The sequence below is a fragment of the Pygocentrus nattereri genome, chromosome 1, assembly GCF_015220715.1.
Source record: "Pygocentrus nattereri isolate fPygNat1 chromosome 1, fPygNat1.pri, whole genome shotgun sequence".
Lineage (NCBI taxonomy): Eukaryota > Metazoa > Chordata > Actinopteri > Characiformes > Serrasalmidae > Pygocentrus > Pygocentrus nattereri.
In genome coordinates, this window is record NC_051211.1 from 53,926,204 (window position 1) to 53,943,453 (window position 17,250).

Sequence of the window (17,250 nt, forward strand, 5' to 3'; positions counted from 1 at the left end):
ATGTCATAAACAAGTGATAGCAGGTGTAATATGCTGTTATGAGCTATCATAGATGTAGTTCAGTAATAAGAATCGGTGTCATGTTTCTGTCACTGGTCGCTACAGACAACCTGACAGTTTGTGTTTGATTACTGCTAAGCGTACTGTAATTAGCCAGCTTATGACAGCACATGACATCAGCTGTGACATGTTTATGTCAATTGCTGCAAAAAATGGTATCTTGTCAAGTGAAATCATCTTAAATCTAGACGATGTATCTAATATTTCTTATCTTAGGATGGTTGCACACTAGTTATCCAGATTATCCACCTGGTTTTCAGTGGTTTTAGGTCATTTTTAATTTCTTAAAATTAAGGCAAATTAAATTATCTCACTATCAATGCAATTATCTGCAATATAATAAGATAATTTTATGTAATAAAATGACTTAAAACATGTAAAAGTGTCCAGAAATGAGGTAAATAATTTGAAACTAAGCTTACAGCAATCTCAACAGAGAAATATTAGATTTTCCGACTATATTTAAGATAATTTCACTTGATATCATGTATCCAAAGTCCCGCGTATTATTTTAGATATAGCTTATATTCAGTTTATCTGTAATCTAATGATGCGTATCATTGTCACGACACAGTTACTATACACATTGGACAGAATTTTCCGTTCTCGGGTCAGTTTCGGGCTCAAAACTTGCTGGTTTGGTTCAGGTGGGGTTGGAACAGACTTTGGTCGGGCTCAGCTCGGGGTCTGATTTAAAAAGTGATGCTGTGGTTCGGGCTGTGTTTGGTTCCAACCACCCCCGATAAAAGCTTCAGCTCACACCTCGCATGAACGCAGGTAGCCTTGTGTTAATAAAGCCGCACAAAAATAAACAAGCAGTTATACAATTGGGCTCTATGTGCGAGATCTGGCCATATGAGCAAAATAATAATAAAAATGTTTGCTGAAACTTTTTCCATGCTTCCAATCTCTCGGGTCGGCCGGGTTGACACCTTTCAGAAAATCCACGGCATTGCATCAATTTGACTGCTGCGTATCCAGAGCCAATCTCCACCGAACAAAGCCACCCACACTTCTCCGACAACTTCTCAATGCCCGTAATTGCATCCAGTGTCGGAACAGACAAAAGCCTCCCGAAAGACCTTGACCAGCTACTGCAGCCCCCGATGAATCAAGGGCGCGAGCGAGTGCACGGACGGATTCATAGTTCGCAACAATCGTCTGGAACGGGGACCTGGCCCGTCGGACTCGATTCAGCCAGGAGAAGTCAGCAAATTAATTTGTCTTAACATCTGTGCTCATACGGCAACCCTTGGCCGCTACCCCTTCCGCAACATTGTCCACCCCTGAATGGCATTGCGCTGAATGTAATGGATATTAGTTTCTTTGCAGAGAAAGAGACGGGTCACCGAGATGGCTGCATCCAATCTTCCCCACGTCTGGATGAGTATATTCTCTGCATTCTTTTCAAAGTTGTTTCCTTCTTTTTTTATTTTTCTTTCCTTTTCACGCAGAGGCTGAATCATTCTCTTGAAAGCTGTGGAGAAGGACATCGCGTTGTTATTATTTATTTTATTTTTATTGGCTTGTTTATTGGCGTTGCGGCGTGGTCACTTGTGGTTGTGTTAGCGCTGTCTTGCATGGCGTAATGGCCAAAGTGGGATGACGGCTTCCCTGTTTACCCCCCCACACACACACACACACGCCTCCATGGGGTGGGGTGGGGTGGGGTGGAGGGACGGTCTCACTTGGGGCCACAGCTAATTGTGGAGAGTTCAGGAAGACCATCATTAGCACTCGCTCTCAACCACACATGGTGACCAGATGTGCGGCTGCCCATAGTGAACTGCCACGTTTTGTCTCTTGTCTCTCTCTCTCTCTCTGTCTTCCTATCTCTCTCGCTCTGGCTCTCTCCATCATCCCCCTTCCTCCAACTTAATAATCTGCCTTTTGTTTCTGAGGGGGGCTATTGTGCGTTAAGTCGGCCCCTGCGTCGTAAGAGAAGTCACTATTTGCTGAATGGAATTCTTTGTGACAGAGAGACAGAAAGTGAGCCTGGGTCGGGGTCGATTTGGAGGGCGGGGGGAGGGGGAGGGGGTGGCGGCTGGGGGGTTTGTGGGGATTTCATGTGTCCCTCTGGTATTTTTATGGCTTGTTTGTGCAGTTTAAAGAATTGCACATTGTGGCCAGTGAAAGAGACATACCACCTTTTCTGTCTGCCCACTGTGGAGTGGCCACGTTGGACATAGTAAACAAACAGGGCTGTGGCTTCGTGTGGTCTCGGCGGGGTTTGAACATCGCCCAAAAACAAATGTGCTACAAGACATTAAAGCTATAAAAGCCTGACCAGTGCTACTATGCTGGCTAAAATCAGTTTGACCTTCATACCTATATCCCCATCTGAACTTCTCTAATCCGGTGTCATGCAGCATCACACCGCTTATAATGAGTTCTACAGAGAAGAGTGTCTCATTGCGCATGATTGGTGGAGGGTGACAATGGCCGTATTGTTTACTGTTTAAACATGCAAAGCTCATTGGATTTCATCCTCAAAGGGACAAAAGCAGAAAGAACAGTCGGACAAAGAGGGCACTGATGACCTGGAGATCATTGTCCCTCCCTGCTCCAATATGAGTTCATTTACTGCTTTACTCTCCGGTTTTGCATTTATGGCACTGTAGCGAGCAAACACGGGCATTTGGATCAAGCGCAGCAGTTATCTTCAGCATATCGCTGCTGTTGGAAAACCTCATGTCTCCAAAATGGTAACTTTACAGGAGATGGAAAAAACCTACTTTATTTTTAATGTAAGTCAATGGAAGCAGATTTTTTTACAAGTCATTTTTAGCCGTTTCTTTTGGTCCGTTCATCATGAGGTTTACATACAATGTAAAGGACGACCGGTATTTTCAAATTTCGTCAAAAGCTGAAAAAAGACAAAAATGGACATACAAGGTATCATGGAGACACAGCACCATGTCACAATTGGCCCCTCCCAGTCCTGTCCATGTGTTCGTGTTGTGTTTTGATCTAGTCCATGTGTTTGCTTTGTTTTGGTTTAGTCCAGCCCCTTTGTTTAGGTTCTCCACCCCTGATTGTTCCCACCTGTGTTTCCGCCTGTCCCTTGTTTACCCTCACGTATGATGCATGATGCTTGTTGGATGTGCTGTTTGTTCTGTTGGGTCTGTTTGTCTGTTTTGAGGTTTTATGTCTGGCTCTCGTGCTCTCGTGTTGGATATATGAACCTGGACTGTCATGACCACGACCCTGGATTTGCCCTCAATAAAACTTGCTTATCTCAGCATATGCGTCCACCTCCTCGCTCCCCGGCGTTACACGCGAAATATATAGCGCTGCTCCCTGCAACCCAGAAGGATCAGTGGTTTGGAAAATGTGAGTGTGTTGGTGTGTGTGTGTGTGTGTGTGTGTGTGTGTGTGTGTGTGTGTGTGTGTGTGTGTGTGTGTGTGTGTGTGTGTCATTGCTGTCAGAACAAAATTTCATATCTCCAAAATGAGAAGCACAAACTGTACTTTACTTTTAATGTGAATCAATGGAACCAGACGTTTTGTCCAAGTAATTTTTGGCTGTTTCTTTTGGTCCATTCTTCATAAAATTTGCACACAATATAAAAAACGACAGGTATTTTCTATATATTATATTATTATATATTATATTAACTATATCAAAAACCGAAAAACAACACATACAGAAAATAAGACACTAACATCAGCAAGTGAGTCGCTCTTCACCTTCATTCCAGCCTCAGTTCTTTTCAGGAGACTCACTTCCAGCTCCTCAAAGAACCTGCAGACACGCCTCCAAAGCTCAGTCTGAGAAGCTGGTTGATGATTTTCTGAAGTAATCAAACCCATTCAGTGGTGCTGAGGTCTGGACTCTGGGGTGGTCAGTCCATCGTTCAGCTTCTTTGTTTGGTGTGTCCGTCTCCTTTTCTCAGTGAGGTTCTTCTTGATCAGCTACACGTCCTTTCAGACCCACAGCGCTGAGTGGTCTTCTCACAGTGGAAGGATGGACAGAAACTCCTGTGGATGTTTTCAGATCTGAAGCAGCTTGATCTTCTCCTCTCTCTCAGAGATCAAAGCTTTAAGTGCTGTTGATCTGATGGGGGCAGTTTTGGGGTCGACCAGGTCTTCCAGGTGGTTGTTAGGAGGCCCATTTTCTCTGTAGCTTTAAATGATTCTTTGAGCTCTAGTACTGGAAGCGTTTCACATTTCTTTTTTTGACTTTCTCCTCCCTTATGCAAGTGGAATAATATCTAATCTCAAAAGCATTTCCTGGAAAATGAAGAATGAGTGTTTTGACTGGAAATTAAATACATGAAAGGCGGTCTCTGATTTTTGCACAGTGCAAAATCCCCCTAGGTAATTCCCACTACCTAGACAGACCTGATGTTGATCTCGCTCTTATTCATAAGGCATTGTTCACAAGCTGAACCATCACAGTCACTATTAATAATGCCAAAGCCTGAAGTAGATAGTCTGATGTCAACATTTAAATGAACGTTAGATGCCTTGGCAGTATCAGGTTTGAGATATTAGAGAGTAAGTAGGCCTTATCGTCAGTTATCGCTTTAATAATTAAAAGTTATTTTCATATGGGGGCCTCTGGATTCAGCCAGCGCGCTTCACAAAATAGTTCAGAATATCTCTGATAGACACACTTTTAGAAATGAAGGTTCTGTTCAGGCACATTTTTTGTTCCTCAAGGTACAAACAATATAAAGGTTCCGTCAAAGGTTCTACAGTAGTTTTAAAGTCTGATTGTGAAGCTTAAATCAGTTCCTCCAGATGAAAAGTTGGTATTTGTTCCTTTTCATAACTGAATGTTTTAAAACAGAGCAGTAGAATAAAAGCCTGGAGGCGAGGCGAGGCGGGGTGTGTGGAGTCAGTCCAGCTTAGAACAGATCATTTCAGTGGATTACGGTTCAGCTATGTTCCCTGACTATAGGGACTGAGACGGAGCCTTGAGGGTCCCACCCCAGTGACGAGAGGGGGGCTGCCCCAGTGAGAGTCTAGTACCTTTTTTTGTTTTTGAGAGTGTAGGAGGACACGCTTGTACCTCTAGTGATTTACACACTGAGACACCTACTGCATGCACTTTGTTGAACTTGTTCATATATATTTGTTGGCTTCTCGAGCGGATGTTGTTTTCAGTCTGTGTGTTTTACCCCTGCCTTGTAATTGCTCTGCAGGGATAATTAAAGTTTATTGAATTGAAGTTGAATTGTATGCCCGTACGTCTCTCTCTCTCTCTCTCTCTCTCTCGCTTCCTCCCTCACTCATTTTTCCTTTTCTTAGCATGTGTAGGCCTCCAGTTACCGCTTGTGTACAGGTAGTTAGCATGCTTGCGTGCTCATATTGTACAAAAAGGAAGTGCTGACCTTTTTCTGAAGGTTCTGCTCCTGTGTCAAAGTAGTCGTGGTTGCCATGGCAGTGTTTACAAACACCCCCCCCACCCACCCACCTCCACCCTCCTTCTCTCCAAGCTGAGGGACTTGCGGGGAGGTGAGTGTTATCGATTCACAATCGAACCCACATTACTCTGTTTGGAAGCTAATGCACTTTCGACAAAACCCAAAGAAAGAGAGAAAAGAAGAGGAAAAAAAAAACCCACTTAGACGCACACACGAGCACACACTCGCACAACAGGGAAAAAAACAGTCGTGGAGTGTGTTATGGGGTGGGAGAAAAGGCTTCCATTGAGCTGAAAAGCATGTTCCCGGGGAGGAAATCAATTAAAACGAACTTTTAAATGACACGACGCGACTGCGGCGCGATTGCATAGAGGAGAGTGACTGCTGGGGTTACAGGGAGCCATCAGGTCCATCTGGACCGTGGACTGCTGGGAAAAGTGGTCCAGTAATAGTGGGAGCTGTGGGGACACGCCAGGGCGCAGTCTAAGTCTGGCTTCATTGTCTGTGGATTTGGCCCAGCTTCACGCTGGAGCCTCTCTGTGTGCGGTGCTGCTGTTTTATTTCCCTTCACTTTGATGGCGCAAGCGAAGCAGCTCAAACAATGAGCATTGTCAGAAGGAATCGTGGTGAAATATCTACTTTTGTGCGTGTGAATGAAGGCTTTCCGTCAAGTGGTTATTTGTATGTCTGTGCTCTTGGAAGACGAGCCCCCGCACTGAGCTGCATCAGGAAACCTACAAGCCATGTCAGCGATGGGCTTTTATATGGAGATGCATCTGTGTAGAAACAAAGGATGGGCCCTCTTGTGGAGCTTCATTGCAGAACTCTTTATACTGACACAAAAGCAGGCCGTAGATGGGGCCCTTGTGCGGAACTGCATCACCAGGCCCTTCTGGAGGAGCTGCCCCTCCAGGATTGACTTAGGATGAACTTTCATGAGGTGCTGCACCACTGGGCCCTTTGTGTCAATATAGGCCGGAGATGGTCTTCTGGAGGAGATGCACCACCAGGTCTTTTATTTGGGTTCGGGACAGGTCTTCTCGAAGAGATGCACCACAAGGCTCTTTATACTAACTTAGGACAAGCCTTCAGGAGTAGCTGCTCCACCAGGCATTTTGTACTGACGTAGTATGAGATTTCTGGGATAGCTGTACCACTTAGTCAATTTTATGGATTTAGGATGAACCTTCTGGAGGAGCTGCACCACAAGGTGTTTTGTGCAGTTTTACGAAAAGTCTTCTGGAGGATCTACACCACCAGACTCTTTGTGCTGACTTAAGATAATCCATCAATAGGAGCTGCACAACTAGACTCTTTTGTTGACTTATGAGAAGCTTTTGCAAGAATCTGCTGCACCAGGCCATGTTATATGACCTTAGCTCCTCCAGAAGGCTTGTTCTGCACTAGCAGGTCTTTTATATTAGTTTAGGTCAGGCCTTCTGGAGGAGCTGCACCCCAGGCTCTTTGTATCAACTTCAGACAAGCCTGCTGGAGAATCTGCATCACCAGACAATTTTGGATCAGCTTAGGATGCACGTTCTGGAGGACCTGTATTGCCAGGCTCTTTGCATGAAGGTAGGACAGGCCTTCTGGAAGAGCTACACCAACAGATTCTTTGTATCGTCCTTAGATGAGCCTTCTTGAGAATCAGCAACATCAGGCCCTTTTGTATCACCTTTGGATTAGCTTCCTGGAGGAGAAACTACACCGACAGGCTTTTTATGTTGATGTGAGACAGACCTTCTGGAGGAGCTTTTCCACCAGGTCTTTCATATGGGCTCTTTGTTTGAATTTACGATGGGTTTTCTAGAGGAGCTACAACACCAGACTGTTTGTACCAACTTAGGAAGTTTCCTGGAGGAGCTACAACACCAGGAGCTTTTGTATTAACTTAGGATCAACTTTTGGGAGGAGCTGCACCACAAGACCCTTTGAGTCAATACATGATGAACCTTTCGGAGGAGCTGCCCCACCAGATATATGTACAGACTTAGGACAAGCCTCCTGGAGGAGCAGTGCCACAGGCTCCTTGTACAGACTTAGGACGAGCCTCCTGGAGGACCCAACCACCTGGCTCTTTGTTTCAATTTAGGACAAGACTTCTGGGAGAGCTGCTCCTCCAAGAGCCTTTGTACTGACTTAGGATAAACGTTTGGGAGGAGCTGCATAACCAGGTCTTTCATATGTGTTCATGATTAGCCTTCCTGAAGAGCTGCACCACAGGCTCTTTCTACAGACTTAGGATGAGCCTCCTGGGGGAGCTACACCATAGAGCTCCATGTATCAACTTAAGACAGGCCTTCTGGAGGAGCCACACCACTCCGTATAGGATGAACCTTCTAGAGGAGCTGCACAACCAGGCCTTTCATATGTGTTTGCGCTTAGCCTTCCTGAAGAGCTGCGCAGCATGGTCTTTGTACAGACTTAGGACGAGCCTCCTGGAGGAGCTACACCAGCCGTCTCTATGTATCAACTTAGGACAAGCCTTCTAGAGGCCCTGCGTTAGAGACCCTGTTTAGCACTCCGCAGCTCCTACCTGTGCAGCGCGTGGGAGCTGTGCTGTTTAAAACAGGAGGTTCTGTGTTAAATGAAACATGTTCAGCACTCGCAGGTAATTACATCTACACGTTAGACTCTAATTAGTCGACTCCGGTGGGACCGATCCACTGACACTAATTAAACGTAGTCAATCCAAAGCTCCTCACTCACTCACACTCGCTCACCCCCCTACTTACCCTCCTTTACCGTGCCGCCAGGTGAGGCGGCGCGTGTGCCTTTTTTGTGGTCGGCCCATGGACCTCTGAAGGCAGCCTTTAATCCTCGAGTCTCTGCTCTTTGACTGTGGAGTCCTCCTCCGATGGCTTTCTGTGTGCGTGTGCGTGCTCAAGAGAGGTTTGTGCATGGTTACAGTACTAATTTACTGGCCCACTGTTTGTGTCTGTTCTAATTAAGGCCAAGCATGGCCGGGCTGGGCTAGGCCCCCGCTTAGGTCTGGGCTGTGTGTAACAGACAGAGAAACAGAGAAACACACACAGAGAGGGATAACCCCCAGGTCCACTTCAGCTGCTTTCTTCCTTCGTGTGCAGGGTGGGGGGGCGGAGCATGCTAATTCCAGCAGGGGGTCGTCGTGGCAGGGCTGGGATGGGGGGTGGACAATGGTAGGTTTGGGGCATTGATTTGAACCATACCTCTACGCATTCCTCAACCAAACACAATGAAGTTCATTATCCTGCAGGCCTCCCCTCCCCTCTACCTCAGCTCTTTCCTCTCCCGCCTTCACAAAGGGCCTTTCACCCACTAATGTCTAAAGTCCTTCAACTCAATCCCTATTCACACTCACCTTACACACACACACACACACACACACGTAGGCCAACATAGCGCCATAACATACACACACGTATACAGGTATACATACAAAGCCTGGCTTTATACCGAAGGTTATCTTATTATTCATTATATTTTTACTTTTTTTACAGTAACCGCAGATTTAAATAAAAACAAAGTGTGCTTTCAAATATTTTACTCAATATTTCACATGCATTATTGTGCAAAAAGCTTTAGACACCCTAGAAAATCAGATTTAAAAAGCTTTTTATCTGCGCAGTAAATGTTTACTGGCTTAGAAAAACACTAACATTAGAATAAATGCAAATGACATCAACACAATGCATCAACTAGTGATTGTATGTCTGTTAAAGTCTTTGTTTAAAACATTCCAGTAATCTTTGTTAATTCTAGTTATCATTACCTGGTTTGGCTAATCAATGCTTCAGTTCAATTAAATCAGCTGTGCTGCTGTTGGAATTGAACAAATCTGTGTGATGGCTGGTGATGATGAGGAGAAATCCACAACCAAACGTGTTCTTCTAAGAACGTTCTTTAACCCCTTAAATGGGCAGGGCACACCGGCAGCCCCAAATGTTTATTACACACCTCTATAACCTAAGAATAGCTCAACCAGTTGGCTCTGGAGGCCCTGTTGTTACAGAATCGTAAGCCTTAGAATGTAAAAAGACAGATTTTAAGGGGTTAAAACGGATTATTTTTGTTGTATTTGTATTTATTTGTATTAGTTCTTATGCTTTAAAGAGCAAAGGGGGCTAAGACTTTTGCAAACTGCTGTATTTTGGCAACAGATTATTTCAGGATAATTATCATTTTATATGAATTTCATGTTTGATAATATGAATTCTAGGTTTTCAGTCTCCAGATGCGTCACTTTAGAAATACAAGGCATCTACACTCTTAAATAGGGTTCTTCAGTAATGGAAGTGGTTCTGCACCCAAGGTGGTTCTTCTGTTGTTACTATGTAAAACAAAATCTCTTTTGGGTGCTACATAGAATCCTTTTCAAAAAGTTGCTATATAGAACCATCTACAGCACGTTCTCCATCAATCTGGAGAACACCTTCATGATGCACAGAACCCTTTAATCATGCAAAGGGTTTTCATGGCTCTTTATAGAACCATTTTCTTCACTACAGAACCCTTAAAGAACTGTCCTTTTTAAAAGTGTATGGCTCTGTTCATCATTCTGGGTTAGAACTCACTTACTCACATTTAGCAGGGTGAAGATTGTCCACAAGGGGGCGATATTAGCACAAGTATCTTTGGGTGTCTGTCTACTAACTACCTACTGCAATAAAACTGCAATTACCCTTGATTAATCACAGATTAGTCTAGTTAATTGCGATTAATCACATTCGTCCCTCTGGTGTTAGCGTCACTCATGTTACTGATACTGCAGCTTCATTGCTGTTTTGCGTTTTGTAAGTGATACTTCAGATTCAACGCTTGATGTACTTTGGTGGTAAACAAATTCATGACGTTGCAGTCGCTGGAAATACCCTTTATCAGGACAGCCATCAATGAAAGCTTAAAGCTATTTTGGAGCGAGAGGACTTTGCTGTATCATCAGCTGCGGTGAGTAGGAGGGCCTCAGGCTGGAATTACCGATGGTTTGCAGGGCCAACCTACGAAAACACATCTAGTCTAGTCGACATATTTCACTGCTGTCGGAAGAAAACCTCGTATCTCCAAAATCATCACTTTACAAGAGATGGAAAAACATAGTCTACTTATGTAAGTCGATGGAACCAGACGTCTTTCCGAGTCATTTTGGGTCTTTTTTGTGCTCCATGCGTCATGAAATTTTGCACAAAATGTAAAGGGCAGCAGAAAAACGACAAAAACGGAGATACAAGTTTTTGGTCCGACAGTGTCGATTTCTTATTTTGAGATGGTCGCGCACTAATTATAATCTAATGACTGTGTTATTGGGCAGTCGTGCGTAGGTTAGGGAACCAGCCTTGTGACCGGCAGGTAGTCGGTTCGAATCCCAGAGCCGACAGTACATGACTGAGGTGCCCTTGAGCAAGACACCTAACCCGCAACTGCTCCCTGAGCGCTGTGGATAGGGCTGCCCACCGCTCCGGGTGGGGTGGGGGTGGGCTGTTGGGTTCACTGATGGATTAAATGTGGAGGTGAAATTTTCCTGCTGTGGGACCAGTAAGGGTCTCTTAATCAAATTATTAGGCATTTTATTTATTTTAGGTCATTTTATGATGTAGAATTATCTCACTGTACTGGCAGGTAATTTGATAGTTTCAAGCTCATTTCTTACAACAAGCGAAATGATCTGTCAATATAGTGAAATTTTACTCAATGAAACGATATAAAACAGGTAAAAATGTTTGGAAATAAGGTAAATAATCTTAAAATACGCTTACAACAATCTCAACAGGAGAAATATTAGATTGATTGACTATATTTCAGATAGTTTTACTTGACAAGATGCCACTTTTAGAGTGTGAATCATTTTATGTATTTATCTGTGTGCACTGCAAAAAATCTTGTGATCTTAAATCTAGTCGATATTTCCATTTTGTATATATTTTCCATTTTGAGATGGCTGTGCACTTCGTATGAGATTATTTCTAGACATTACTTTAATTGAGTAAAATTATCTCACTATACTGGCAGATCTTTTAGCTGGTCTCAAGCTCACTTCTGGCAAGATAGTGAGATAATTATGCTTAAACATGTAAAAATGACTTAAAACATGTTACAAAAATTCTAGAAATAAGGAAAATAGTCTTAGATCTTAAAATGAGAAATTTTAGATGGATTGACTATATTTAAGATGATCTTAGGTGACAAGAGACCATTGTTTGCAGTGTATCTGTATGGATTAACACAGAAATGTACCTCCACACTGCACTCGCACTCACGGTCGCACACTACCTCCACACCCTTTGCACATAGGAACCCACCTACACTCACTACACTCCGGAGTCCCGTGTCCTGTTGGACATGTGCACACATAAGCCAAGATAAGAAGGACAGAGACAATGTGGCGTAAGGCGAGTCAGACGAGACGAGGCATACCCACGCACATGCTCGACGGAGGCAGGCCTCACGCTTCTGTCCTGCTTGTGTTCTTATCAGCTCCCAGTGTGGCCCGAGCTAAAGTTGTGAATGGAGAGCAATTCATCTTCCCTCCCCTTTCACAACAAGTGCTGATTATCCGTTAACCCATGTGGGCGTATATTTGTGTACATGAGAAGGAGATAGATGGAGGGGGAGAGGGGGAGGCTGAAAGGCAAGGGGAGCTTTTGCCATATGAAAAATTCTCCATGCGCCTCCTTCACTTGTTTACAAGCCCGGCAGCAGAACCGGTGAATCCAAATCTGTTGCAGAGGTGTTTAGCTAACGAGAGCCATCCTTCCCTGCGCGCTACACCGAACAAATCAACCGGCTTAATTATGATAATTGGCTGCAACTTCCTTTCTGATCCCACACGAAACAAAGTGAAGCGGGATCGCCGTGACGGCGCTCGTTAACGAGGTCGTCAGTCAACGGGCTTTGGCTAATTACGACAGAGGATGGGGGGGTGGAATTCTCATCGGACCAACGAGGGCCGATTTTTCACCAGCCAGTCAGTCCGGGCAGTCGCACCGAGGACTCATCGATGCATTAGCTGGTATTCTACTTATTCATATCGCTGCTGTCGTAACAAAACCTCGTATCTCCATTTTTTACATAGTTTGAAAATGCCTGCTGCCCTTCACATTGACTGTAAATTTCAAAATGAATAGGCCAAAAGAAACGGCCCAAAATTGCGAGGAAAAAATTCTGGTTCCATTGACTTCCATTAAAAGCAGAGTAGATTTGATCTTTCTTCTGTAAAGTTACCGTTTTGGAGATACGAGGTTTTGTTCCGACAACAGCGATGCGTTTTGATTTCCACTGTCTTCTCTGTTTACTGTAGCTTCATGCTTCTTTGCGAAACCTTACCCACTTGCTCTGACCCTCAGGAACCAATCAGAAATCTTCTGGCTCTTTTACTTCTGCGAATAAAATCTACATTTCCAGAAGCAGTTTAACAGCAATCTGTTCCCAGACTAAAAACAGGTTATGTTTTCCTTTTGTCAGCTTGGGGACAATCTGGTCCCCATAATGTAGCAAATGCATGACCACACACACATTTCTATTCTTATAATTGTGAGGTGGAGTGGAACCAGGTGGTCCAACAGGGAACTATGACTGGGCCTTTTTATTCCAGTTGCAGCTGATAAGTGGTGCGCACTTCAAAAGAAATTCTCATTCAGGTCCCATATTATCATATGCACTCTTTAGAAAGATGGGGTTCTTTAGTAAAGGAAACGGTTCTATGTAGAACCATGGAAACTGAAAGAACCCTTTGCAAGATTTAATGATTCTTGGCATGTTTTTTTTTTTTTTAAAGGGTTCTATATAGCACCAAAAGGGTTCTTCTCATGTTACAAGCCAATACTATATAGAACTCTTTGGTACTATATAGAACTCATTTTGTGAAATTAAAAAAAAATGCATGACCGTTCATTTATGTTTAATAAGAATAACAATGTGCTTAAACTGAACCCCTTATAATCGTATAATATAGCTTTTAATATAAGCTTATAATATACAAGCTCATTACATGCTAAGGCTTATGGTTGAGCCATGCTTAGATTATAGATATATATAATAAGACTTTGGGCATGTCGGTGGGCTCTGGCCAATTAGGGAGTTAAACTCTGCAAATATTAATGCTCTATCTGTCCATAATTTCTTTGTCTATGGTATCTTGGTACAGACAGCCAAGCTGTGGAACTGACAGAGAAGTTAACTAATCACTTATTGATTTACAAAAGTTGAGACTAATTTCATTATTGTAGTACTTCTGGAAGTTCTAGATACGTCACTCTCTGTGAATATGTAGTGTAACCAGGTTTCAGGTAGTTGTTAGGTATGGAAAACAATGTCATGCAGCTCTATCTGCAGGACTCTTTCCTGAAAGACTGACTGTAGAAGTGATACACAATTTTTCTTCTCTCCAGTTAGGATCTCTAAACTTACTCAAGCGAAGACAACAATCAACTGTCATGTCTGTTGCCTAGCAGCCAACCAAGTGCACAGTAAAAATGAAGCGTAAAAATGTAGTTAGCCAGACAGCTAACGTTAGCTACCGTAACTGGTGTATAAAAGGTCAAACAAACCTAAAGTGTGATAAACTGTAAGTTGAGAATACCGTGAGAGCGCCCCCTGCTGTTTATCAGAGCGTCACCGCTCTCAGTTTCAGTCTCCATTTCCCAAATGCTTTAGCAGAGTGCACTAATGTTACTCCTCCAAATAAACAGACACTCGTTCAGCTCTGCCTCCTCATTATTCACCACCATCACTGTAATATTTCATCATCAATATTAACACAGGAAGGTGATCAGAGGGGCGGTGGAGTTCGAGTCGGCAGCGTCTGAGATTTTTAAAACGCAGAGTTAGAGAAGAAAACATCTCCCAGTGAAAGCCGCGTTTTACAGTAGAAATAAATGGAGCTCATTATGCTGGTAGTGAACTACGCTGCCTGACTCAGCTGCCTAGAAACCAGAGAAACGGGCCTTAAACAGAAGGCAGGACCCTGTTGAGGTTCATCCTAAAGTTAGGACAGGATTTAGGAGGTTTAGTCTAGTTAGGATGTTTGTGTGATGCTGTTTTCTGATCTGGAGTTAATGATGAGATTATGAAGTCTTCTGTGATACACGCCCAGGATCTTATTTCAAACGGTGTAATAAGCCATCGTCCCGTCAATTGATCAATTAAAATCATCTATTGAAAATGTCATTTGATGTGACCACATGATGTGTTTTGACTGGCTGTTTCACACAGTTGAGACGCTTGTAACTGTTGTGGCTGTGTTTCGAGTGAGTTGCGGGATGCTTTACGTTATGCAAATCAAGCGCAACTTCCTTTCATGTAGGGTTCAAGCAACTGAGGTTTCATGGAAGTTGCGCGTGGTATAAAGCCCGTCTGAGACACCGCAGGCTGTGTTTAGGATATTCGGGGGCTGTAGTTCTGTAGTTTGTCCCACAGACTCCTCCATAAATATGACTGCGCCCTGAATCACTGCACTCTGACTTCCATTCAAAACAAGCACGGGAAAAGTGATGTAGTGTCTTCGACAGCCTCATGGAGTGTGTGTGAAAAGTGTGTGTGTGGCGAGTGGAATGGGACTGATTGAATTAGAGTAATTAGAGCCGGCTCACAGTGTCAGTATTAATCACTCTGCAGTCTCATTATGAGCCCCGCACATCACGCCTTTCATCTCATAATCATCCCACACTCACCAAGTCACACATATTAACCCACATCTCTCTCTCTCTCTCTCTCTCTCTCTCTCACACACACACACACACACACACACTAACCCACATCCTCTTTAATGACTGTGTGCAGACTGCTCCTGCCATTGCTGTTGAGTGCTGACAGGGAATGAAGACCAGCGAATCTGAAGACAGGTGAGCCATGTGCTACTCGGCACCTCCACAAAGCATGCTGGGAGTTGGAGTGCACACAGAAATGCGGCCCTGTTTAGTTGTGTGTCCACTGCACTGTCATGTTACCTCCATAACATTGGGTCATAGGCAAACGGCCAAGTTGCGTGTTCCCTGATAGCAAGAGGATAATGAATCACTGTTGGCCCGCTGATGGCAAACTCGGCGGCCCACTAGCATTTTGGTCAACGTTTTCCAAGTGGCCCACCAGTGTTTAAGCAGAGTATTGCACAAAATTCCATGTATCATCGCTTATTTTCCACTCACAGTCTAATTTACTTAGTTTTCCTTCCTTCTCCTCATAGTTATCCTTTGTAAATAAGTTTAGGAAACAATTTCAATCTGGCTCAGTGTCAGCCACAACATTTTCAATAAAATCGAACAATTTTCTAATATCGTTTTATTTTAGGCCTATTTGTTTCTCTCAGTTGTTTGTAATATTTGTCTTAGTTTATTTTCTAAAATAAAAGGACAGTCTGGACGAGGATGGCATGCCCACTCCAGGTAAGGGGAGGAGCATGCCTGGGTCAGGCAGCAGTAATGCGGTCACTGTACCGGACTGTAGTGGTGAAGAGGGAGCTGAGCCATAAGGCGACTCTCTCTGTTTACTGATTGGTCTGCATCCCAACCCTCACCTGTGGTCATGAGCTTTGACTAATGATAGAAAGACTGAGATCTCGGATACAAGCGGTGGAAATGAGCGTCTTTGCCCGAGTGGCGGCTACACTCTACCTGATAGGGTGAGGAGCTCGGTCATCTGGGAGGAGCTCAAAGTCGAGCCGACACTCCTCCAGATTGAGAGGAGCCAGTTGAGGTGGTCCAGGCACCTGTTCAGAATGCCCCCTGGACACCTCCCAGTGGGGGTGTACCATGCGCGGCCTACTGCGGCGAGACCCTGAGGTCGTCCTAGGACCTGCTGGAGGGATTATAACTCCAAATTGGCTTGGGAGCAGCTTGGGGTCCCCGGGAATGAGCCGGAGGATATTGCAGCGGACAGGGTCGTCTGGGATTCTCTGCTCTCCCAAATGCTACCGTGACCCTATCTGGATTAAGCAGTTAAAGATGATGATGATGATGATGATGATGATGATGATGATGATGATGATAAGAGTCTCTATGCATTTAAAATCTGAAGAGATCGAAAACTAGATATCGCTTAAATGCAGGACAGTAATCTGGGTGGTCCGAGGGTGGGCCAGCAGTGGCAAACAGTGAGTGGGTGCTGAAATAATCAATACATACTTTCTATCTGGGTTTTGTCGTTTTTCTAAGTCAAAAAATTAACACAAAATATAAAATTTGCTGTAACTTTAGCACAGGCAGACATGTTAAACAGTTATTGTGCTTCAAAGTGTTTCATGTAGACTTACCTACACTTAGAAAATCAACTAAACGTGTCCTTTAACCAGGGGCACCCAAACATGTGCATATGACTGTTACATGGCCCATGAGGATGGATGTACAAGGAGACAGAATGTTTGAATTCAGACATATTTCCACTGACCACAGGTGGCGTCCAATCACGGCACCACGCTGGAACTCACTGAGCTCCTGAGAGCGACCCATTCTTTCACTAATGTCTGTAGAAGCAGTCTGCAGGCCTAGGGGCTCGGCTTTATACACCTGTGGCCATGGAAGTGATTGTTCAATGATCTGGATGGGCGACTGAATACTTTAGGCAGTGTAGAGTATATGATGATTGTGGTATGTTTTCAGAACAAAATGTTGCATCTCCAAAAAAAAAAAAAAAAACTTTACAGGAAAAAGAAAAAAAAACTATGTTGCTTTTAATGTAAGTCAATGGAACCAGAATTTTTCCAAGTAATTTTTGGACATTTCTTTAAGTCCATTCATCATGAAATTTACACACAATGTAAAGGCCTATGGGTTTTTTCAAATTAGGTCAAAAGCTGGAAAATCCGAAAAGGAGATATGAGCTTGTGTTATATGTTAAACATGCCAAAGGC

The 17,250-nt window shown here is 43.8% G+C and overlaps 1 protein-coding gene across 1 annotated transcript in view; it reads left to right on the forward strand.

Annotated features, from left to right (window-relative positions):
- Positions 1-17,250, forward strand: part of sox5 (SRY-box transcription factor 5) — a 418,494-nt gene that overhangs the window by 195,379 nt on the left and 205,865 nt on the right. Inside the window, exon 4 of the mRNA XM_037539858.1 lies at positions 15,186-15,247. Coding sequence (XP_037395755.1) covers positions 15,222-15,247 — 26 coding nt within the window. The 5' untranslated portion in view covers positions 15,186-15,221. The remainder of the gene's footprint in view (positions 1-15,185; positions 15,248-17,250) is intronic.